The following is a 26,122-nucleotide window of genomic DNA, read 5'->3' on the forward strand; positions in this document are numbered from 1 at the left end:
TCTTCCATAGCCAAACCATTTAAACGAGTTAAAACAGATTGAACTGTTCTTCATCATAAATTCTGTAGATATTAAGCAGCAGGGCTTTGCTCGTTGCTGCTGCAGTTTAGACCTGTCACGCGCCACTGAGTGGGTCAAGTAGATGAGACCGCGGCTGGTGCGCAAAGGCCTGGAAAGGTTTCTACCTCATTGCATGCTGTATGCTACTGTCCCGAATTTAATGAAAGAGTAAAATGTAATGTAAAAATGTATACTTTATCATTCTAACCATTTTCAACCATTTAATAAATATTACGTGGGACAACATACCCCAAGCCCGATAGTCTGAAAACATGTCACAAGTAATTTGTATTTCATTTTATTATATAGTTAGGTTTTTAAATGCATATTTAAACAGCTAAACAATGATTTGAAATACTGTCAAAGTCAGTAGCACGGTAAATATGCAACATGAAAAGGACATGACTGTTAAATTTCACTACACGAGAAGACCCCCTAATGAGAACTAGGATAACAAACCTAAAACAATAAATAAACAATGCAATAAAATGTAAAAACCCATTGAACCATTTGTCATTTTCTGCAAATAGTGCAAAAGGCTATATTTTGACAGGAAGACCATTTCACTGGCTAATTGCATAAAAATGTTCGCAATATTGCGATTCCAACTCGTAATTTGCGATTCTCGTTAATTAGAAAGAAAACAAATATTCTACGTATATTCTGTCGTTGCATTCAATTTATATATTCAGTATTACACTTACGAGTATTCTGTTTTCACCTTGACTGTTCAAATGTTGGTAGAACACTGACTGCTGTAGGCACGTGAACAAGAGTGAGTGTGACGTTTGCACACGCAATTACAGGTAGGGTATCATTCTACTTTCCAAGGAATTACAGAAATCACAGTTTTTACATATGAGTGTGCTTCCCTGGAGTACACCTGGAGGCAATTTTTCCTATTTACGCCAGTATTTGTAATATATTTCCTATTTGCAGTGGATTCAGGCTTCCTCAAAACAGATAGTACTGTTAACGCTGGCTCATTTCATTCTTTCAAAAATGACCAGTATTGAATTTTGAACAATATTGGTAGTTTAAATGAACTATTTAGTATCAGTTTCTTGCTGCACCTCTTCTGTTATGATGAAGTTGTGCTTATTGTTCATCTCTCAGTATATAATAGGTTGGTGTTGTACCACTCTTTGTTTTTCTTTTTAAGTTTAGAATTATTTTTTACTTACAGGGAAGCAATACATGTAAATTATGGCCATAACAAGGGTCAACTGCCAGAGTGTTTCACAACAGTGGCCCTGGGACATGCTGATATTTGTTCCAGCAAAGCTCTTAATTTCCTGGATCTTATTGAGCAGCTAATTTAAAGATGATCTGAATTTAGTGTCATCTCACAGGCAGTCTACAGTATCAATCTTTTTAAAAGATATGTTGTTGGAATGATGTTTGTTCTAACAAGATAAAACTATTTATTGAACTGTATTGTATGAACTGTGTAAACAAATTGGTAATACTAATCAGCTGGTCCTGTTCAGGAACATATTCAGTTCAAACAGACCATAATGCTATGTGGAGTTCTCACATTATTAAAAGGTGTCCATTGTTTACACCTTGAGTTTGAAGATAATTCAGTACATGCACACCTAAATGTTTTATGGCATTAACCTGCGATTACCTGACTCATCTCTGAACGAATTGGAGCTTCATTTTATGTTAACAAGAAAAAAAGTCAATAGGCATTTGAAAATTAACCACAAGAAAATATTTTGTTTTATTGTATCATGCAAGCATGTATTTTCTATTTGAATAGTTCCTGGGATGTCTCAGGTTTGCCCTTTTTGACAATATTTTGACAATATATTTAAGACTGTAATAGACATAGCATACATTCCGTATATTTCGGTCTTTAATTTTCAGAATGCTTATCGTCATTTCTTCTTTGTTCTGCAAAGCCAAAAAACGTATGTTGACTATGTCTGATTCTGACATTCAAATTCAGAATCAGACCCAGAGTAGGGCTTTAGTCACTCTCTGTCCTCAAGGCAACCCTTGAAATCTACGATATTATATTACACAGTTGTATGTCTCAAGTGATCCAAAAGTCTCAAGTTTCAATATTTCAACAGGAGCTGTAATGTGTATGATACTACACACTGATCCTACCATTATGTATTGCACATACTACACATAACTCACATGTGTAATATAATTCTATATACACTGTGTAGGTTTAATGCTATCTTTAAAAGGTATATGCATTGTATTTCTTACCCTTGGTTTCGAACTTTTGAAATATTTGTACCTCAGCTGTTAAGTCAACTTGTCCTCAAAGTGTGAAAACGTTCATTTTGTGATTAATATGTACTAATGGGATTTTGTCATTTTTATTTTATTTTCCCAAGGCTAGCTGAGAGTTGAGAGAGCAATAAAACCGACGGTACTACTTCGGAAAAGCTGTATTTAGAAGATCGACCAACATTGCAATAAAGAGCAGCTGTAAAGAGCCGAGAAAGCACTTTGTCTAGAGTTTTTTTTCCCCTCTCATTTACATGTAACCGAAAATAACAACATAACAAACCTGTTTATCAGCTTCATTTGTGTAACTGTACAGTGCCGACAGTGTATATATGGGTTGGGGAATTGCATGACTTCATACTGTACATTGGTTGGGAATTTTGTGGCACCGTATAACAAAGTTACCCAAACTCGGGTCATCAGGGGAGACTACACTTTCCTAGTCAGAGCAATGTAAAGAGTAATGTAGTGTTATTTTGACTTTCAGTGCAAAACAGACGGATATTCGCATATGATTTGGGGGTCAATAATGCATGTTGTTATGGTGGGTAAAGGTAATAGCAATGGGTAGTTTTTCACGTTCGTGATATCAATCAAAGGCCAAAACAATATTGCGATTTAGGGGAATTATAATCTCAAAAGATCAAAATGCAAAGTCACCAGGTAGCCCGGTCAGTGTTCCGTTTTCTAGTGCGTTTATCTGGGGTTAACAATGAATTTCAAATCCAAGTTACCAATAGCAAGCAATGATTACTTAAAATATAAAACTAAAGCATGTATTGAATGGTTTGAATTCGACTGTATATAATAACAGTCTTAACCATCACCAGCACCACCGTCAGCGACGTCGTCATTGTCCTCGTTATCGAGATAATGGATCTTCCTACTTTTAACGAGTAGAAGTAGTATCACTAATTATACAGAGACAGATTATTCGTAGATACGTGTAGTCATTTGTAATTACAATCCTGGACAAGACAATATGTGTCATTAGGATTTCTTCATCAAATATTAGTAACACTATCATGGATTTAATTACTTATATACGTCATTCACTTCCAAGCTGCAGGCAAGATAATGTGGGCTGTTTGTGCAAAAAAAATGTTGCTCGGCAGAAGAAGAATTTACAAATTGACAATTATAAATGATTAGCGCAAGAAAATACTGCAGCTTCGAAAAGTAAATCATAATCACCTTTTCTGTAAAGTACGTTCTTATGTCACTTTACCATGCGTGTGCAAAGTGTCCGTTCACTTTTTTCCGATGGTCATTCACGCAAACATCCTGCAGTCATGTTAAGGAGTTTCCTTCGAAACTCCTATATTCCTATATTCTGTTATCTTAATGGTGAGTTTAATTTCACTTATAGATTTGAACGAAAGCAACAGAAGACTTAACTTATATCCAGTTCTTGTAAAGTAAGGGTGTTTCCAGCTCAGCAAGTACATTTTTTGGAATGTAAACTGTATACATGTTAACATTTCCTTATATATTCAACGTGTATTCAAACTCTTTGTAGGGGATGTGTGTGTGTGAGTGTGTGTGTTTGGGGGCGGGGGGGGGGGGGGGGTTAAATAAATAAAATGTTCCAACTTTTGGCAGCGTTGGCACATTGACATGATTCCCCCAACATCATTCACTCATCGCATTAAATCTTCTTAAATGCAATAAATTGTGTTGATCTAGAACGCTTCCAGCTGACTGAAAAAACGTTAAGATTAGTTAAAAGCTTTTTAGGCTCCAACTTTTTAAAATCTGGTAGTCACAATGATGTCAAAATTTTAATTCTTCAACCAAGACTGTTTGAACAGTTTACATTTTTGAATGCAGGAAACCTAATGTTTATAGAATGTTTAACAAGAAGACCTCAGTTCTTTTACATTAGACTTAAAATGAGTGAATTAAGACCTTAAATATATTTCTAGTTTGTACTGAACATTTTGGGAAGTTGTGCTTGACAATCTGGCTGTGGTGGATTAAGTTTATTTATTTATTTATTTATTTGTTCATTTATTCGTTCATTTAAGGACTTTCTGGCCATCAAAAAGTATTCTGTTATATTCTGTCACAGAAAAAGTAGAGACACCATTGAAATTACAATCTGTCCAACAGCAATCAGTTTCTTACTACTTGTGCTCTCAATGGTCTTCTGGCACTAAAATGTGATCAATGCATTATATACAATTTATTTATTTACATGGTGTCTTCCTTTCTGGTTCACATCTGATGGATTCAAAAGGCAAAAGGAATACAAAGTAATGGTTTCTTGGGTTAAATTAAACACAAGGATGGAATAAATACTCCTGGAGCCATAGGCTGTAATACACTGACTTGCAATGGTAAACATTTAAATGTTGTATACTTAAGATTCTGTTCTGAACATTGTGACATAATCACCATGTGAAGGATCAAATTTGGGGTAACACAACACTCTGTGACAATATTAACCTATTAGTAAATAAGATATTTGATCATGGGCAAAATAGGGGGAAAATAACAGGAATAGCTATGGAAAGGGAAAATATCACATGCTGTATATTTCACAGAGAACTTGCTTGCGGCAGCTGATTTCTACGTTTAACCAACAGGCAAGTCACTTGAGGACATTTTGCCTGATGTCCAGGGCTCAGCTGTGCTGAGATAGGAGGCCTTGTCAGGATCTGCTGCTGTTGGAAATACTGCAGGTGAGCCAGCAGGGGGAAGTCTTCCCTCTGGACCAACCAGAAAATCAATGCTCAGTACTGACGAGGGGACGCTGTGCTGTCGGAGATTCCATCTCTTGGATGGAGATATGAAACAAAGGTCTTGACTCACTGTGGTCTCTTCAGATCTCGTAGCAATTATCTCATAGTGCAGGGAGGTCTTCACCAGTCTTGTGCTGTTAACCTGGCTGTTAATCTGGCTGTCTGAACATCCCTCATTATAAGCGGATAATAAATGAAGCACTTCAAGATCCATGAAAACGGCTCTACGGATTAGATTGTTATTAGATATTAGATTGTTTTGATTATTCAACAGAGTATAAAACCCTCACAAAACCCTGTATAGATTTCAGTATAATTTTATTACGTCTCCTTGTCAACACAACTCTATTTTTAATCATGTGATAAACAATGGAAGGCATAAAATTCAAAATGACTTTATGAAATCCTTAGGTAAATCACAAAAATTATCTCCTTTTTTGGGATCACTGCTGGAATGAATCATAATGAGAATAGATTTTGTGACCTGGAAAGTTTATTTGGAATAATACTCCAGCTATTCTAAAATAATATCAATCTCAAATGATGACAAAGTGAATTCAATAACAAAGGACCTAAACAGGTTGGCACAGTAGGCCTACTTGCTGGGGATGATTAGAGTTTGTATACTGTCATGGGGACAGAGTAGGGGAAGAGTGTTTAATCTTTGCTAACTTGAAGCATCTTTAAACCACGCTGAAATCTAGCTATCTGCCTAAAGGAGAAAAGCACCTGTTTAATCATATTCTGTTTTGTCGGTTGATCAACGAAAGGGCACGGTGAATATTGTTCAATAGGAAGTGATGTGAAAGTAACCTCAGGGCTGCAGTGGATTTTGTACAGCGATTAAGATGACGTAATAGGGCTGCAAACTGTTTTCAGATACTTTTATTTTTAACGATGATATGTCGTGCTATCAACATTATAAGACATGCATACTTTCTGTCCAAAAAATAAATGTTTTGCCCCCATGAAAGTATCTCTTCTCCTGTGATTTATGTTCATATGTCACCAGAAGATATATTTCTGCTTGCTTTAAGCAAAAAATCAGAATTTTGGTATAATTAAATCTTACGCAGTTCATATTATATTTGCTAAATTCTGTTAGTCTACAACTACTGGCTATAATGATAAAGCTTCAGCTTTTTTATCATAACTATCATAAAAAATCACTGGTTCTCCGTAATTTCAGCTAACTGTGCCTCTTCAATGAATGTAAGTCCTGCAAAATATACTACCATTGCCACTGGTCGGGTCTGTAAGTCTGTATACCGACCCCACTCCAACGGCATGCGCATTTTAGCTTCCCCTTCGCTATTTTCTATTCAAAGATAAACGGTAGATCAATCTGATGGCTTGCGAGCTCACTGACTAAACTACAGTTTCCTGTAGCTAGTTTAGTTGTAGTAGTTCCTGTAGTAGTAGTTCCTGCAGCTAGTCAATTCTTAAGTTTTTCTTCTCTTACAGCACAACGATTGTAATTTGGTCAGTTTTTGGTTCCCGTCCTCATGTCAATCAAGCATGGGAATCGCTACAGACAGTAGGCAGTTAAATGCCACCTGTTAATAATAGCAATGCTAACGAATTGAAAAGAAAAAAAGTTCGGTTTCAGGTTGTCTGATTTTCGTAAGGATTCTTCATTACGTTTTAATCAGGACAGTGATCTAGCTATCTATCTTGATATTCCTCCACAGGCCAGTCAACTGATTTAGCGGTCTACCTAACATTGCAACGGGTCAAAATTGCCAGTGTACACTACACATTAATCCTAATCACCGTATTCATAATAGCTCATAGGCTATAATTTTATTGGCGGTTGTTCTCGAAGATTATATAGCCGACTGTACAGAGCTGGGTGTTATCGATCTGTGCAATTTAATTGTGAAGAATCAGTTAGCCTATAGCCTAACATTCGACAACATACCTCATGCCGAAACGAAAAGTAGCCGTGGTATAGTCTATAGCCTACTACACCGCTTGCCTCAGTAACACTAAACTACTGCTTTTCAGCTATTCCTTCTTGTAAAAATACATTTATTGCCGAAGCCATTATAGGGCAGTTCCTCGCACTAGACGGTTAATAAGAAACTAATTTTGTACATAATTAGCGGTATGTCCGTAGTCTTGATCGACACACGGATCAAATAACCTGAGAGATGCATCTTACATACGCAAGGGAGTCTGAGCTGTGAATTGTCCACCCAATATTCTGACCGTATTGTCACATAACTTTCCTCTTTTTCATGGTGTTTTCAATCTATAATGGGCTAAAAAAAAAAAACTGTTTAACACACCAGGTAGTCTTCAGTTTACGGTGTTCACCCAGACTTCTCGGTTAGTATCACGCATTGAAATTAAGCTTTTAAAGCGCGTTCTTATGTCACGAGGTCAGGAATAAGAATTTTAAAGGCCTACGGAAACGCCGCCGAAAATGGCTGCAATCTTGATAACCGACTTTACATGAACATTAGCGAAAATTCAGATGTTCACTTCCTAGACAAGCAGCACTTCAATTACGCCTGTACAAATCCGTTTAAACGTCATTTTAAAGTGTAGGCCTATAAGATATCATTCAATACCATACAATGTAATGTTTCAGACAGCCGACCAGCGTTTATTAGGTTTCACTTGTGGTTTTAGAAGGCTGACCTTCAAAATAAAATTCGAAAAATGCATAAATGAAGTAATCAAAATGTAAAATGTTTATTTAGATGTTTTTATACTGTGCAACAGTAACAATACAATAGTTTTACATACAAACGCCAATACAAATATTTAGAACACTGTGGAGACATCAAAACATTTGTCTTCTAGCATGAAACTGACTTCCTCACATGGTTATACAGAGGTCAACCCCTTCTTCAGACAACAAGCTTTGTTCATATTTTTTTCCGGCTCTATAGTGGCTAGATAAGTATGCACATATAGGCCTATATACATTTCCATATCTTGAGCCTGACTTCTTGCCCTGCAGTGTTCAAAACGAACTTTGGGCATTTAGCAGATTGAATTGAAGCACTCAGTCCCACAACGGCATAAAAAATGCAGAGCTTATTAAAACTAAACAGAATTAATAACTAAAACATCTGAATGTTTTCAGGCCCCTCATATAATACTTCGCAGTGTGGTCTACATGTCTTAATACTGCTGCTAATTACATAGTTTAGTAGTTGCGGGAACAATCTTCACCGAATCATTTTAACTGCTCCACGTCAACCTCTATAATGTACCCATGTGTCAGTTTTACAGATTTGCATCTATCTGAACTACACATTAAACATTTTATTTGCTTAGACACAGTTTCATCAATAGCAGTTAAATTGGGTGTATTTTTACAGTTCCAAAGGAAAAATTTGGGATCAGAAAGTCTGAACAAGTCTTACCATTTGAAAAGCCTACTGCAATGCACATTAAAATAGAGGCAACATGTAACACTTTGAATTTGGTGGAGCAAACCAAAAGTTAAAAAAAAAAATCTACAAAAGTAATCTTCAGTTGCTCCGTTTAATGAGAATTTTCAAAGCTCCTCTGTTAAATGTTCCTATTTAAACCACCCTACATAGAATATTGTGTGCTGCCTCCCAGCCGACGATGTCACCTGTATAACACAAACTGATCTGTCCATCCCCACTATTCTGACTGCAATGTAATTACATTTGAGTCATAATCTTGCACATACATGATATAATTAGAGCAACAATGACAATGATTAAAAAAGAAACGATCTACAGTAGAGCTACATTGGCATGGAAAGAGCTGGCTGATCTGACACTGGCAGCGGAGCCTTGTGACAGTCATCCCGAAGATGTAGAGGATCCATTGACAGAGGCCTTGCGCGCTTTGCCGCAGAAGGGGGTCTGCCGGTTAGAGCTTGCCTCCGCGGTGTTCCCGTTGACCGCGGTGGAGATGTGGGGGAAGTGCGGGTGCGGGGACTGAACCGGGGTGCTGGGGCTGGGCAGCGATGAGGAAGTGGAAGGCACGCCAGCTGGGCTGCTGGCCTTGTCGCTCGCAGAGTCGCTCTCCATTGCAGCGCGGCTGGAGCTGTTTAGCCCCTCCTGCGAGGGGCTGATCTTCATCTTCTTACAGTTGGGACGAACTCTGTATTTCAAAGGCAAGGGTCCATTCTGCAAAAATAATTTTAAAAGTGGTTTTCTGAATAATAACACATAAAGTCTTCTTGAGGGGTGGTAAATTTGATATATATATATATATATATATATATATATATATATATATATATATATGAGGATCTGCTCATTTCTGCTTAAAAGCTATATTAAGGACAGCAAGAAATATTTTGTCGATATATTTTTAAGAAAATATTTTAGATTTGCAAGGACATATTCCATGTAACCATTATGAACATTATCTGTAACACTCAATAATGAAACTAAGCAGGAATGACATCTTTTAGTGACTTATGTCTCATTTTTGTTCATGATTATGACTTCCATAATCAAACTTTTGTGTAATGCACAAAAATTGCTTTCTTTTTAAGCCAAAGTTATGGACCAAGTACAGTAAACTTTGCTTAAAAGTTATTATCAGACTTCAGCTTCAGCTTCAAGTTTTTTCCTACACAATACATCCCAATTCCACTTTTCAGTGGTTTAGTTTCCTTCAAAATTCTTAAGATACAGTAGTAAATTTTATTCTTCAAAGTAGCATTTAAATGTTACAGTATATTACCCGTCTCCAGGTGTAGATGTAGGCAATGTCCATTAATGTGTAGTAATCCTTCAACGGTTCATCTTCGTACATTACTTCAATCTATGTGAAAAACAGAGTAGTAGAGTAATGGGACCTTAATCTTTCTAATTCTTATTATCAGTGATTCAGTGAACACAGTTGCCTTCAAACATGATATAAAACAGTGAGATTACACACTAATAAAGTGTTTGCACCTCACAATTATTAAAAATCCATTTTAATTCCAAAAAGGATTCCAAGAGGCATCTGCCACTAGAAAAAAAAAATCAGCACCATTCATACATAATAGCAGCTAAATTCTATCACAGGCAATTTAACTGTAACAGCGGTATAAAATCTCTGCTGCTTTCATATGTGAGTACTTGCAGGATTGGTATTAAGACAGAAAATTTGTCTTTAAACAGGTCTTAAGGTCTGGAACAGAATGTTCAAGCCTCAAACTTTGCTGTTATAGACTACAACTACAAGTAGCACATTTGTGGCAGCAGTGTTTATTTAAGTAATAATCTTTCATTTTTTGTAGTTTCACTTACAAACGTATGTATGGTTGAAATAAAAGCAGCTTCTAACCAAAGAATAAAATCCTAAAATATATTAGTTAAGGTCCAAGATGGGAGGATTGAAGTCTTATGTATTGAAGATAGAAGATTTTAAATTGGTATACTGCACTACTATAGCTGGTAGTTAAAGATTAAATTTGAAGTTACAATGAATGCCTAAATGCACAGCTCACTTTACCTGAAAGGTGCATGGAACATCCATCTTACTTCTTAGAAATTTCCTCAAATGCATCACCGTCATTGCAGCAGGACACTGCAAATACCTTTTGTTGTTTACCTGCAAAACAGGTTTTAAAATTAGTTATTAAAACAAATATTTAGGAACTCCAGCACAGATTCAGTTTAACTACAATGCACTTTATGAATTTAGGCAAGTGCTCCTTTTTAAATTCATGTAATAGGCTTGTCAGCTACAAAAATAAAAGAAAAATGATCAAACTGTAACTGAAAAATGTTAAGACTATAGCTTAAATCTGTCACTCAACATTTAACATGACACATATTGTGGGTCAACTGAGTCTTGGTCTAAGTAATGTGCTTATGCTTTTAAATACTGAGAATGACCATACATTTTAGATGATGTATTGCATGGCAAATTTTCATTTTATGAGGCAGGAGTTAACATTAACCCTCATTACCTCTTCTTTTGTTTTCTTTTCTTCTGCATTGGCTTGTTTTTCTATCCTGAACAGAAAAGGACAGATGACAACATTTATTAAAGCTCACCCTCATACAAGACTGCAGCTAAAACTGAATTTTATTGAATACCTCCTTTGTATTTTGTGTTACTGGAAAACTTACAATTATAGTTGTTGGGCAATTCTTTTACAAACAGACAATTCTTTTAATATCACTCTCTGTTCATTTGAAAGACAGAACAGAAGAGACAGCAAGAAAGCTTAATATTGCCGGATGTACTTGTTCTGGTCAAAGAATTCGATGGAAAGGCTGATTATCTCATCATCTGTGATTATTCTCTTGTCTTCATCTGCCACCTCTCCTCGGTCTTCATTCGATCCATTTGCAGCTTAAAACAAAACACAATTACCATGATTGCATATTTCAAAGCTTTTTTTCCCTGAAAGGCTCTGTGTGGCATGAAATTCTGCACATATTCACACACACGTGACAGAGAACTGCCCACAAAAATGAAAACACATGGTTGAAATGGAATGTATCTATCATTTTTGGTTCTATCAGTGAAAACTGTGTCAATGATTATCATATACCAAATGTCAAATGTGGTTGGCTATAAGGTTAATTACCATCTACTGATGGATGCTCTGCATAAAAATCCCTCCTCCGCTTCATTTCATCTGGAGGGAAACAAAAGGTTACCTGTTCACACCTTGTTAAAGTTAGGGATTCACTTATTCAGGCTCAAATACATTAAACAGGACACTTACTTTTGAAGAGACCAGGAACCAGCTTATACACAATGTCCTGAAGAGTCTTGTCAGACCTAAACACAGCATTGTTTCAATCTTATTATTATGGTTTGAACATTATTGCTACATAACAGATGAAAACCTCTCCTACACGATAAGAGAGGAAGGGGCAACTTACTTTTAATTAATAATAAAAAAAACATATCTATACTCATACAGCTTTGACTGCAGTTTAATGGGTGTTATATTTCTATTATAAATAATGGAAAGAACACCAAGTATGTTGTTTACCCTGAAAATTAATGATTAGTAAAGTTTGTGAATAAATATATGGTGGAGTATAATGAATATGAACATGCAAACTATTATCTAGTTTTTTTACTCTTTTATGGACTATTACTCCTCAGTTGCTACATTTACTGCAGTAACTGGAACAAATGTTAGTATCATTACAAGGTCATTGACAGATTTACAAAAGCATTATGAAATAATTAGGATGCATACAATACATGTGTATTCTATGGGAGGGAAATCTCATGTTTACCTAATGTTTAGAAGAGGCTTTGTTTTGTGAACCTGGACATCACAAATGGGACAGTATTTGCTGGTCTCCAGATAGCGCACAATGCACATTTTACAGACTGAGGATCAAATTGAGAGAGAAGCAATTGAATAAGATTTCACTTGTTATTAAACATGTTTTAATTTTTCATAACAATGACACAAAAAGAATGATTTCAGTGTATCACAAAATTAATAAAATAAGAGTTGGTAAGAGTTTTCAGTGTGTTTAAATATTTCAATATATCAGCTAGCCTTTTATTTAGTTTAGGCCTACTATTCTAGTATGGTACTTACATGAGTGCAGACACTCTATGATGGTGGTTGCGTCTATGAAATATCCACCACACAACACACACATCAAATGCGGATTTAGCTCTGTAATCTTAATTCTTGTTGTTCGGTGCATCGTCATGGAAGGAAAAGTCCTATAGGAGGTGAAATAAAAAGACATACAAATTAACCGAATATAGTAGGCTACACATTCGCTGAATTCAAACTATATGTGCATGCTAACAGTTCTATAATCAAACAATGCATGACTTTATCAGAATTTTAACGGGCATCAACGCTACATACCACGCCATAGGTTGCCTGTCGCTAGCTAGACATCTTACATCTACCGGCTGCAACTAGGCATTTCGCTGAAATTATGGTTTTTACAGTTGTACTGCGACAGAGAATAGAGAACATGCTATTTATTTTGTAAACGTCAGGCAATCGAATATTTCAACAGCGCAAAATTTCTGCAGAGGCAGCAGTTAGTCTGTTAGATAAATTACCTACACACCGCTTCAAATTACGATATGAAAACGTTTTACCACCACACATCTATTATTTTCCATATGCCACAATAGCCAACCTAGCCTCGAGGAGACAAAAGGTCAAAGTAGCCTATTAGTTTGCTCAGCAGCGAAATAACCTCCCTGAGAAACCATCCTTTGCCACTTGTTAAATTGTCATCTTTTCTACATTTATTTTAAATCACTGTGTGAAAACGATAAGCGCTATTGCAATAGCCAGGGTCGACTAGGGATCTGTTTACAGACTGTGCTGCGGAGTCGTTTACTGTCAAAGTAATTACACTAGACCACGAAAGTACAAAGTAACACGTTCAACCATTGTTATTGTGATATGTGATATTTCAAAATTTTAAGATCTGTACCGATAAAATAATGTTTACGGGTGCCCAAACACAATCATTCCTATTGTTGCTATAGCAACTTAGGTTATACTTGGCATCTTGCCAATGACTGAAAATAGAGCCGTGCTACTAGTGAGTAAGCATGGCTCACGCAGATGTGACGAAAAATAAATCAGTATCTACTTGATAAGCCTTCGTTTACAGATGCTAACAGACACACTCTCGAAGACGGGTCTGCCATTTCGCAAGCGATGCCCTTAAAAGCACTCACAGCTCCTTTCGTTCAGAGAAAAGGATAGGCTACCACTACAACGTCGAAGCTGGTTTCAAGACTGTTTTTTCTCTTTCGGTCAAACGTACCATGTGTAGTACAAATCACGCCAATTTCAACACACTGCCTCTGTTATTTACACATTCGACACACGATGAACAACACGATTCAAAAACACGGATCGACCTTAAAATATTGTATAGCCCAATGGTTATATATCGGTTGACTTGTGTGGATGCGGACAAACGCACATGAAGACAGAAAGACTTAGCCAGTAATCTAGGCTACCTTTACGACGAACTGAATTCAACTCTTATCGCAAGAGATGACAATACAGCATGCAGAAGACGTCAGCAAAATAGGGGATCCAAACCGTTAGTCTCGGGTCACTGTAAGCTGTCCGAAAACAAACCACAAAGTGGCGAAACCGATAAAGACCTCAGCCTATAAAGAAAGAGAACGTATTCCCAGATGTCAATTTTAAAACCATAACTACAGCTGGGTTTTTTTTTCACCTTAGCCGTTAAAAGTGCTGAAACCGAAACCGTGTTTCCCCCAACTCAAATATCCAATCCACAAACACGCTGCTTGTCCATTCTGAAGAGATGGAAAAAAATGAATGGTGTTACAGCTGCCAGTATCCGTCTTGCATAACCAATTACAAGAGTAATAAAACTGCGACTTAAACGAAATTGATATCCATTTATTACGCCATCGGAGGTCGCCCACATTTTAGTGCATAGGCTGATTGAGCATCGTAACTCCGGGAAACGGTGTAGGCTGCACAACGCTCAAAAACACCACAGATGATTCTCATTGATGGGCACGTCGAGTGTGACGTTTAAGAAAAATAACCGAAAAATGATTATGTTTTATAAGAATTCAAGTAACTTGTTACACATTCCTCGTTTATTAAGCAACAAATAGGCTAATAATTATGCCTCCCCTTCTCAGTGAATTACTGATAAATACAATGCTTACAGGCAATTGATCTAATGTTTCCAACCACCATTTTAAAATGTGGCGTATCGCTGAGGTAACGGCAGTGTTAGAGATTTGTAGGATCATGCAATTCCGTTCTGTAAGACAGTTCAAATTGCAACCAAGTGTCTACACACGTTGCATGCGAACTCCACATAGCTGGCCTGTGACTCAGTCAATCGATTAACTTTCTAGTGTTTGCACAACTGTTAGCTACTGTTTCTTCCACATAGACATGTGTTTAAATTCGCAGTGGTGGCTTTCTTGGCGATGTTAAAGTACGCAACACTGTCACAAGTAACAGTTTTGTGTCACCATTAATTAATACAATAAAATGTCACGTCAAAGAATTCTAGAACTCCGCTGACATAATGTAGCGATATAATTTCAGCCGCTGTCACTAGGCCTACTTAAATTATATTTGACATGCTGGCAAAAGCAACGAACCAACTGCTTGATAGGCTTCTTACGTACAATGTCCACTTTTGTTGTAATGAATACTTACATGGGATGTGTTTCCAGCCTAGTCAGTAACAAAGTAGGCTATTCAGGAACGGGACACCAAATATAATTCTGTATTCTTCATAATTACCACCTACACATGGGCACAAACGGTCAGGCCTGTACCTGACAGAAATACAACAAATGGCCTTGTAAGTATGGCATGTTGCTCATGTCAAAGTAAGCATACTTTGTTCACAGCATAAGGAAACACAACACATGTCTGACTAAGAAAAACGAGAGGGCTATAGCAACAATGCGAAGCGGCAAAATTCCAAACCATTTAACTGAGCCATTATCAATTTGCAAATGATGGCCAACGCATGGTTTCCTACTTCAAAACCAGTAAGATGACAGGCTACTGACAACTGGTACTGCACGGTCAAATCCACTAACACTGTAACTGCACGGAACCTCATGAATATAATTAACAGAAACTACACCAGCAATCCATAGGGAACGTAGTCTTGAAAGGTCAATCGTACAATTGATCCTGATGCTATCGTCCTCAATTTTTCAGAACCAATGCTTCACATATAAACATCGCCCCCAACCTTACACCGACTATGGCGCACATGTGCACACTCTGAGTGAGTATGAGCTGTGGATAAGCCTGGCATACAACCCAATTATCTGCAAGATGGTTGAGAAACTTGCAGCGTTCATTAGCCGTGGCTGAATTGAACAGTGACAGCAATTCTCGATCTGAATCCAGGCTTTGTTATGTGTAAATCAACCGATAACTCGTTAACAGTGTGTTATGGTCAGTGTATGGTCACGCACGCACAGACCATTGTAACCCTGTTTATGCTAACAGAGAATCATACAATACAAATTCAGGAATACAAGAGCATAGCATCAAGACTTTTTCCACTAGACCTGAGTATTCCATAAATCAATGGAACTGCAAGAATTCTGCAACCAATGCTCACCCATCCATCAACCTGGGAGAAAACGTAGATGGAATTTAATTGATGATTAGACACATATTTGTATCATGGTGTTCAACTGCCCTGTTTAGAGTATTCTTTCTGTGATAACCACAAGTCAGTAACTTGGATATTTTGGTCAATAGTTAATCTCAAAGTAGCCTCAGTCCCGTCTGTTCTGCAAAGACGTGGGTTGCTAACGGACAACTTAAGTTCATAAAATCGATGGTGGGCTACCTCTGAGGAATGTAACCATCTTGTTGTATTCTCAACTATCTATAGACTCATTTTCTATAAAATAAATAAATTTGTTTAAGATAAACCGATGGGGCGAAGCGATTGAATGTGAGTTACCATGAACACTTGCCCCATCTCGCTCTTAATTTATTGTGAACTCCGGCTTTCATGAAAGCGTACAAAATCAAACTAAAGAATTAGCTAAAAACCATATGTTCAAACATTAGTTTAAATGTTTGTCAACACGATATAGTTGTCTCTACAGTACATAAACAAAACCTGTCCGAGAATGGAACTCAATTTAAAGCATTGTGCGTAGCTTCAGTGAGTCCGTGTGGTGTGCGTGAACCACTGTCAGAACCTCGCATCTAGCGCAGCCCTCGTCTCCCATTTAAACCGGAAAAAACAATCAAAGCATCTATATAATCCTTTCATAATTCACCCATTAGTAAGATGAGATATCGCACAATACTCACCGCGAAACTCTGCTGCGGGTCGGTTAGACTTGGTAGGGATAAACAATCAAAGTTAGAAGTCGATCAGCAGAAAATGAATACGAGCCAAGCGGCCATCTTGAAAAGAGCTGCAGACGCTGTCAATTGCAATAAGCGTACGGCAGCACGGAGCTCATTTTAGTTAAGAAAATCCTTATTTCTCAACCGATCTGCACCGTTTGTGAGTTAAGAGCATTGGGTAGCCGAAGAGACAAAACTATGACCGTCTGATTTCAGTCATCAAATTGCTCTCCCAACGAGGTTCGTTCTTAATTCAGTTGTTTGAAAAATGCAATGCTGATGGTTCAGTGGAAACTGACACCGTCCCCAAAATGGCTTGTAGTTGGACCGCCCCGCTCTGTCACGTGGTTTCATTCCTTAAGGGTGGCCAGGGAATTAGCGTCGATGTACAACAGGCACGAATCTTTACTGTATTCCACCTTTTTCCTTTGTAACACCTTATTCATACTCTCGGACGAAAGCATTCAGAGTGCGTTTACTGGAATCGAGTTTTTACGAGAATGGAATGTGCGCTTTCACTTGCCCCTTTTTTGTAGAAAAATGTGATGTACAAGGAAAGGCAAATTTATAAAAAGTGTATCTTTAAAACGAACGTTTTATACCAAAAGTCATATTAGCCTGATTTAATCCACAGGCTTCGGATGGTTCACAGTGTGTGCTGTACATATAGTGGTCAGCACGAAGGAAACGGTGGAAAAAGCATAATTCCAAAACAAGGGTCGAACTGGCTGAGCGACATCATAATCCTTAGCTAGTGCAGTTAAAGAAAGCGTTTATATCCACGTTGGTGGTGATGTGCACCCTTCGTTTTCGTCCTAAGAATAGGCTACCGAGTTTGTGAAGCTTACTCAAGTGAGCAAGCTTGCTCAAAGCGTAGCCGAAATTTTGTTCCACTGGAGTCTGCTACCGAAGTGCTTTCGGCAAACACTTTCCCATCTCAGTATAAGTGCTGTAAGATTGCTAGAGATGAGATTGCTCAGAAACAACGTGCAGTTTATTGCTTTAGGTTATTGTTGCCTTGTAAATGCACTGGAAATTTAAAATGTTCGCATGTAACGAATAACAACCCAAATAAATCAAAGGCTGAAATCATATTGCATATCTTAAGATCCCATTGCTATTTTATTTAGACAACTCCGACTTATCTGGTTTAAAGTGGTGCTCTAGACACATTGGTTCGGTTGCTTGTTCGTGTAGGTACAAAATGCTTGAAAATTATTACAGTACTGATATCGCCATTTGGCTACTTACTGCAGATACGGTAATGAAAACAAAATTAAAGGTTGCAAAACTTAAAACATAAGAAAAACATTAAATTATCACAACTGTAACTCAGAATCGTCGTCCTCTGTCATCAGAGTAAAATTGAAATAGAAAGTCTATACACATAGACTACATTATATAATAATTGCATAAAATATTTATAGAATTTCTTTGGTTCGATGAATGTAACCAGTAAAAAAAACCCTTTTCTGGACTTGATAATTTGCATTGTTTATTTTCACTTTGTTCTTCCAAACCTGATTAAAAAAAAAAAAACAGCGAATCGTGTGGTTCGCTGGACGTCAGTGTAAGACAGAGCGGGGTCACGAGCCAAGTCAGATTCCCATAGCGCTTCCTCAGGCGCTCCGAGCTCGCGTTTAACAGCGGAGCAGCGCTTTCCACGTCTGTCGTCCTTCCGACGAGGTTATAAACACACTGCGTTCTAAAAAGAAATTATTTAAATAAAAAATATGAACACTACACAGTATCCCAAGAACAAAGAGCATAACGTTTACTTCATGAAATATCTATGTTTCTAGCCACTTTTCTGAATGCATTTCCAGAACACAAAACATTTAATGTTGTGTCAAATAACCAGGTTGTTTTGTCTAGTTACTGCCTTTCATGTTCACTTGGCCTCAGAGGGCCACGACAGGGAATCGGCAGCATTTTCTGAGGTTCAGTTTTTTTCCCACAAATCACGCGCTTTATCCTCGTCGTTCACAAGGGTGAAAGGTATGGCAAAAAGTGACATTTGACAATCAGTCCCCGATATTCAGTTTTCACTCTCCGTGTTTACATTGTACATTAAACAAGGCCAGCAAACAGAAACATTCGCAACGCTTACAAAGGTTGTTTTTCTGTTGAGAACCATAGGACATTGTGCACACAACGACGTGATCCATTCTGCGAATTCATCAAGCTGTATATTAAAGGACAGTCCGACATTTTCTAAACAAAGATATGCAATACTTTAAGAGGCATTGTGCTTTTTTGCCTTTTGCGCATGATCATGTCTCCCACTAAAGCCTTAACACTTATTTCAGATGTGTGGGTAGGCCTAACTAAAAGCAGTTTTCGGAAAAAAGCTAATTTACGGTAGTACCGACATTATAAAACCGCCAAATGGACGAGGGATATAGTCAATGAGCACATGGCAATCACCCAAAGAGGAACTAATATCCTACACTAAATAAAATCTGCTCAGGTATTCAGTGCTAAACGACGTAGCCTTCCTACTTCTTGTTGAAAAAGGCTTCCTACGAGTAGCCTATTCCTGCAACAAAAATGTCAATCCGTCTGAGCGACCCAAGTAAATTATTCACCATGATTGAAAAAGGACCAAATTGAATCTGTAGGCCTGAGAGTTTTCCACATCCATTTAAACCGCAAAATGTCGAAGTTCAGCGTTTGACCCAAAAGAACGAATTATGACAGACGCGCAATTTCCGTTTAATATATATATATTTAAATGAACTCTACCAATAGCACCTTAAAGGTTGTTATTAACATGGTAAAATACCCCACTGTAGGCACAACCAGGGTCCCAGCTTTTCGTCTTAAGAGCACACCAGTACGTGTTTAAGGTTCCTAAACTCAAACTGTACGTTTATACGCGTGTCAAATACTCAGATACTGTTTTGTATGTTAATTGCATTTGGTCCAAGTGACTGAAATGGAGGCGCAGCCAGAAGCGATTCCGCTGCATATACTAAACAACTAGTGTATAGGAGCAAAACACAACCAAGTGACAGCACAATGCTGGGATATAATATAATATATAATATATAATTGATGGGTAGATTCTGAGTGGATGTATAAGACCAATTAAAAATGTCAAATAATCAAGACGTCAGACGTGATTTTTCCCCCAATTACTTCACGTGTCCAGCTTTATCTAATGAATCATGGAGACAGGGCACCATCCAATTCATAGTTTTAAAATGGGTGATAACTCATGATCTGTTGGACTTTCTCATTGCACTTTTCCCACTTTTCCTTACAGTGAATGCATTCAGATTACAAAGTCTGATTAACTTTAAATAGCTTTTATCTATAGGCAACAGTAAGTGTCACAGCTGCCCTTTCAAAACTTGAAATATTATAGTGTAAATTCATTTTTATGGGGAAATAGGTCTAATGTGGCAGAGGGATTTCAGAAACTGAAAGTCATTGGCAGCACTAATCATATCCTTAATTTCCATCCATAATTTTACTAATGTGTGTAAAATCCTGAAATGTTTCTTTTTTTACAAAACTTTTTTTAAAAGGAAGTATTGTAAATCCACAACGACCATGACAAAATAAGACATACATGACAACAATACATGTTTGCTAGCTCCTTTATTCATGAAGATAATGTTGAATGACATAATTCTTACATAATTCTTAAAACTACCAGAACATGACAGAAGAAACAGGAAAAAACACACAGACAAGACATCAGATGATCCAGCTCTGTGTGTGCCAAAAATAAGTGAAGTTGACACTCAACTAATGACTTAATGAGTTATAAAATACTGTTAATGACAATGCACAAACTGTATTAATTGCTTTATTTCTCTTACATACAATGTACTTTAATGATAAACCATGATCTATGAATTATATATTGCCTAAATGAGTTGCATACCTTGTGCTCAGGACATATAACAGAAGTACAACTCAACCATGGATGTTGACATTTCATTTAATATTTTTAACTTTTTGCTTTTCTTAATGTTTTTGTGTATGACTGGTCTGAAACTATGCACCTTGTTTACTGACACTGCATGGCATGACACATGATGTTTAAAGCTATTGCTATGCTTACTTTCTGCTTCATTTGTAGGTACATTTCAGGAGTTTTATATTAATCTAAAGTGACCCTAAACAAAGATGCCTGCCTACTTTTTGAAATGTGTATGACACAACCTCCATAAAGGGGAATACCAGTAGACTAAACAAATTTTGCTGAAGCAAAATAAATTAAAAAAGAACTCATCGAAACTGGTGCTATTAAAATTCTGCAGTCATAGGCCTATGGAATATAGCATAGTCATGTATTACTATAAGTCAAATGTTTCAAATAATACAAGGCTAATAAACACTTTTTTATAAAGAAGAATAAAAACACAAAGTTCTACTCTGTAGTGCAACATCTGAATTTTCAAATATCCATTAATTTCTAAATATGCTTTTTAAAACTTCAATGAACTCATGGATACAAATCTTCAAAATATAAAATAAATCTGATAAATCCTAAAAAATACAATAACTGTGCTCACTTACTGAAATTAATGTTAAATAACACAAAAAAATTAGGTCAATGTGAATCAAAAACAAAAACGTTCAATACATAATATACTGTTGTGACCTTATCATTAACAACCACATTAGCATGGTAGTTAGTCACAGATTGAAATGTGGATTAACCTTGAGTCTGTTCATTCATGAGACTGTCCTGATACAAGAAACGTGTTATCCAAGTATCAGTAACATAAAATGCGTCTTAACCAAAATACCTTCAGTTGATCCCCAGGCACTGAGACGTCACATACATGAGGTATTTGCACCCCCTATACTAAAAGTATAATCAATCAATCCATGAAAAATTCAGATTGGAAGAACTTTTAAAATCATGTTTCAGAAATGTTCATTAGAGCACATAAGATCCAATCTTACAGATATTGGTCTTTAAAACTTCACTTCGGACTTGAAAAGTCATTAAACTTTGACTTGTTGAATAAATGGCAATATTTCATAGAGTGATAAGCAATTTTCAGTAGGCTTTTTACTAAGTCATTAAAATGCATAATTACATGAGTGGCATGGCAAAATGTACTTGCATACACTGAAGCAAAGAAAAGTGAAAACTTTAACATTAAGGGATCAGATTAAAAGGTAATTATTCAGATGTTTTTAAAATAATCTTAAAAGTCTTTTAAAAGTAATCTTAAAGGTAATCAATCAGATTCTTTCAAAGTAAAGCTGTATTTAAGCCAAGGCTATACTTTAAGTTATACTTCACTTAAGCGTGTATTTCTTTTTTCATAACTAACTCAGTGTTTTACTTTCAATCTAAAATTAGCTTTTTGAATGAATTTACCTCTTAGTCTAAAGCATACTTACCCTGACTGTGGGTTTCCAATCACTTGTCTTCTGAAAGGCAAGGTAACATTTTATATTTAATATTTTTCATAGCGGCACATATGATGCAGTAGTGGAAGGGTCGGACCTAAATTGGGGGAAAAAAAAAACTTAAAATTGGATAATTCATGCTTCACTTAACACTTTGATGAAACGGTTTCATCTTTTCCTCTTAACAATGTTCAGTTGTACCTAAGGAAGGAAATGTCATAGATATGTTTAAATCATCAAAATTTGTACCTCCAATCCTCTCATTCTTGATCGTCAGCTTAAATATTGAGATGTGTTAAATAATCAATTCATTATAAATCAGACCAAAGGGACTCCAATGAGATTGCAATGCTGGAAATTGAGGCTGCTTCTTACCCTTATTCTGGTTGTTTCAACATACACCGTGTGGTGTTCCTATCAATGACATAGTTGAATGCAAGACGACTCCACCAACTTTCTGATATTTTAGTGCAACTGCAAATAAACCAATTTTATTTTAAAAATGAAAATCAAATTATGTTATCTGGCATAACTGTAGTGCAGGGAATGCCCAAACCAACCCATCTGATTTTTCCCAGAATATTACAATTACCGTACTTTTAAGCAGCTTGTCTTATTAGGGTACTCCAAGAAGGGGAATCAGAGCATCGCAGGGCCAGTACCTCCATCTGTCTTGGTAACAGCTGCATTCAGTTCCATGATTTTTTTGGTATTACTTAGCTGAGGGCTGAATCCACAGCTTTCAGCTTCTTCTTGTACCAAACTGTAGGCTTCAGTTCAAACTATGTTGACACGGTTCAAATTGATTCAGATTTTTTCTTCAATGCCTTCTGCCCTAAACATGTAATCACAATATAGCACTGTGTTACACTGAAATCCACTTGTTTTAAACATACAAAAGTGATTACTTCTTCATGATCGCATGTAACACAATTCTTTAAAGTCTGAAGTAAAATTATATAGCAGGTTAAGATGCAATCTGTATAGACACTGTCTAACCCTTTGAGTGACCCCAATTCCAAAGACAAAATGAGCAGTGGTGTACAGTTTTACCCATTAAACAAATAATGACTGACCATCACTGTCATTTGTCTACAATTGTATTAAAGTACATTAGCCATATTTTTCCTTATAGCACCCTTCCATCAACCTTCCATTTGTGTTCATCGTGTGGTTGTAACTTCAACTTTAAACAGTATATTTCACCCCTACTCCAAGGGCAGAAACAGGGAAGGTTGTGGTTTGGATTTTCACCTTGGATTACAAGGAGAAGAAGAAGAGAAGCTTTTATACAAACACACAATAAGGCTTATATTGAGGAAAGTAAAATTCTACTGCTTTAAAGTATGAACTACCTTGCCATCCTTCAGAACCTTTTTGTGTGGACCAGATCCTCAGGGCATAAAAAGACATGCATGAACAATGTGGGCTTTAAGTCTTGCTGTAATAATAATAAGAAAAAAACCTTAGTTCACTACAGCAAATAAAGCCACTGGCATTCTGTCCATAGTGGATACAATTATATCATTTATAATCATCAATTATAGCATTTCATTAACTACACTATAGTACGACATTATATATATTTATGGCCTGACGGTCCACTCCATAAGACTCTTAAGTGTAATTTGTCAAGTCGCTGTTACAGAAACTATAAAAGGTCTCTTATTACAATAACAGTTACACACTATTGAACAATGGAACAAAACACGATCACCCTGACAGCAGTGACGTTGACTGCATCCAAGGAGCATGCAAGGAGATTTTCGTGTAAACAAAGGAACAGGGGCATGTTGACAGGGTCGTTCAGCATGCAAAAAACATGTACTTGAAATAAATGCGACGAAGACTTCGTAAATATGCTTGCAGAGTATGAGTATGTGGAAGATTTTCTTCCGCTACTGTACGTAAAATGCTTGCCTGTCGTAACTCTTTCTTTTACAAGGATTTTAATAGAGCTTTAGAAGAGAGCGAGTAAGATTATCTCTGCGAACCGAGAATAACCACAACATGGAATATAATTTGAAAATCCATTTTACGTGGCTCTGCTCTGAGGCTAGCTCAAACAACCTCGTTGCTGAACTGAGTAACTCAGCTAGTCGTAAAGCATTCCAGTTCGATACTCATTTATAGCTAATGTCGACAATTGATACATGTAGTAGGTTATCTGCCTTGATGACAATGTTATGACACAACTATTTCTCCGGAACACAAGCAGGGGAGCTTCTCGGCAACGTATGAAAATCGTTCTCATCTCTACTTTCCTCTTGTTTGAGTGAAGAGAAACGTAATTGGTTATAGCTTTGATAGTCCTCCTTCGTTGCATTTTTATTCGTATGTGTTGAGAGACAGGGAATATCCCCGCACAGAAAGACGATGTGTAAAACAAGGAACTTACCTCAGAAAGTGCCATCAGAATGGCAGACGAATAAACTACAGATGATCTGCTCCATCATGCCAAAGAACATTTTCACGTCAAATGTGCCAGGTCTGCATAATTTTGGAGACCTTTCAGTACAAATTTCTACTCCTCCATTATGGTCGTGAAATGACCTCCGACACCAAAGCACGTGACGGGGACTCTGGGGTGACGTGATGGGTTGAATTGAAAAACAGCGTTTATTTCTCGCAGGAACGGCCGATCATCTTGTGGAGCGGGCGACGGGGCCTGCAGTGCCTACAGCTTAAATAACCTCTTATATGCTTCCGATCATACTGTGGTTTCATGCATATTTACAAAATATGTAGGAACATTACTAAGAAGGAATAATCATTATGCATCATGCTTTGAGCGTGTAACTCATGAATTGCGTTGGCGTGTTACTTGTTAATGTAATTATTGTATTTACATATATGTGTAATTAATAAATAAGGTATAATTTGCGTTCAGGCAGATCTCATACAGTAAGAAGCGCTCAGTACTTTCTGCAGGCTGATCAGAAGGGCTTCGAAGGGTTTAGATTAGACTAGGCTAGTTAACTAGTCTAAAACTAGTCCTTTTACACAGCAAGTTGGTTTATCTTCTGCAGTGAATGTAATGTAATGAATCTACATTATGCAATAAAGCATTATAATATTCAAGCCTTTGTGTGCATGTGTGTGCCAACAACAGTATGCCCTGAGGGTCATTAAAAAATATTAGACTCCTAAATTGCAACAGTTAAATAAAAGCTTCATTTCAGTTTTTGGAAATTTGACTAAATGACAGACATATTAATCATACTTGATCAAAGAGTTCAGTCTTTCCATGTGAATCTTTACAACTGATTCAGTAAAGCATGTGAGCAAGATCAATTTCATTTAGTCTGTGCAGCAAATGGACTGCACTGCTTTCCCTTTGAGTACTAAATAGGTTGTTTTGTTCTCTAACTCAGCTACCTTATGGACACATTTTCATTTTGCATATTCATTTCCCTGTTTATTAAGTCAGTATGATCTGTACAGAAGCCACCATGTTGCTTTCTCTGTTGCTACAGACTGCAGACTTAGCTTATTGTCTTTGACAGTAGACCTTGCCCTACTAACAATAGCACTGTATAGCAAACTGACAGTATCATTGGGCCTCAATTACCACTATTCTGCAATAAATGCATTGGTGGATTTAAGAACATAGTCTAAAGTTGATTGGATATTGGATTTCATTGCCGTGACAGAATGGTAGCAGAGCATTGTGAACCACATCATGTAGGCCCAGAACCCAACACTCTTGTTGATGATTCAAACCAGCCTTTCTACCTGCCAGAATTTTTCATCTGAGTTAAAATAGGAATTCAAACCCCTGTCTAAAAGGTCACCTTTTCTGCTGATAGTCCTCTGATAACTGAAAGGTAAGAGTAATCAGAAATAAAACATCTTTTGAGCGTTTCAATGTGCTGTTTGTCCATAGTGACAA

At 36.9% G+C, this 26,122-nt stretch overlaps 1 protein-coding gene across 2 annotated transcripts; it reads right to left on the reverse strand.

Moving 5' to 3' along the window:
• Positions 1–7,818: 7,818 nt before the first annotated feature.
• Positions 7,819–17,141, reverse strand: bmi1a (bmi1 polycomb ring finger oncogene 1a). 2 transcript variants are annotated; one of them, XM_036521469.1, is made up of 10 exons: positions 16,810–17,141; positions 12,568–12,698; positions 12,254–12,350; positions 11,728–11,783; positions 11,587–11,637; positions 11,240–11,348; positions 10,960–11,005; positions 10,500–10,598; positions 9,741–9,821; positions 7,819–9,175 (listed from the first exon to the last, which is right to left on the reverse strand). In XM_036521469.1, exons 2-10 carry the CDS (start codon positions 12,683–12,685, stop codon positions 8,846–8,848), a joined length of 987 nt encoding a protein of 328 aa, XP_036377362.1. In that variant the 5' UTR covers positions 12,686–12,698; positions 16,810–17,141; the 3' UTR covers positions 7,819–8,845. The 2 variants fall into 2 exon arrangements, with proteins under 2 accessions (XP_036377362.1, XP_036377363.1); XM_036521470.1 differs by lacking the exon at positions 16,810–17,141 and adding an exon at positions 14,059–14,127.
• Positions 17,142–26,122: the final 8,981 nt, after the last annotated feature.

The sequence above is a fragment of the Megalops cyprinoides genome, chromosome 2, assembly GCF_013368585.1.
Source record: "Megalops cyprinoides isolate fMegCyp1 chromosome 2, fMegCyp1.pri, whole genome shotgun sequence".
Classification (NCBI taxonomy): Eukaryota; Metazoa; Chordata; class Actinopteri; order Elopiformes; family Megalopidae; genus Megalops; species Megalops cyprinoides.

What these genes read in the sequence shown, in the direction of transcription:
- bmi1a (XM_036521469.1), bottom strand. Translation starts at nt 12,685, where the DNA reads ATGACGATGCACCGAACAACAAGAATTAAGATTACAGAGCTAAATCCG. An exon ending in GGTTCCTGGTCTCTTCAAAA is followed by an intron (nt 11,638 to 11,727) that starts GTAAGTGTCCTG and finishes GTTTCCCTCCAG; the next exon opens with ATGAAATGAAGCGGAGGAGG. An exon ending in GAATTCTTTGACCAGAACAA is followed by an intron (nt 11,006 to 11,239) that starts GTACATCCGGCA and finishes TTTTCTGTTCAG; the next exon opens with GATAGAAAAACAAGCCAATG.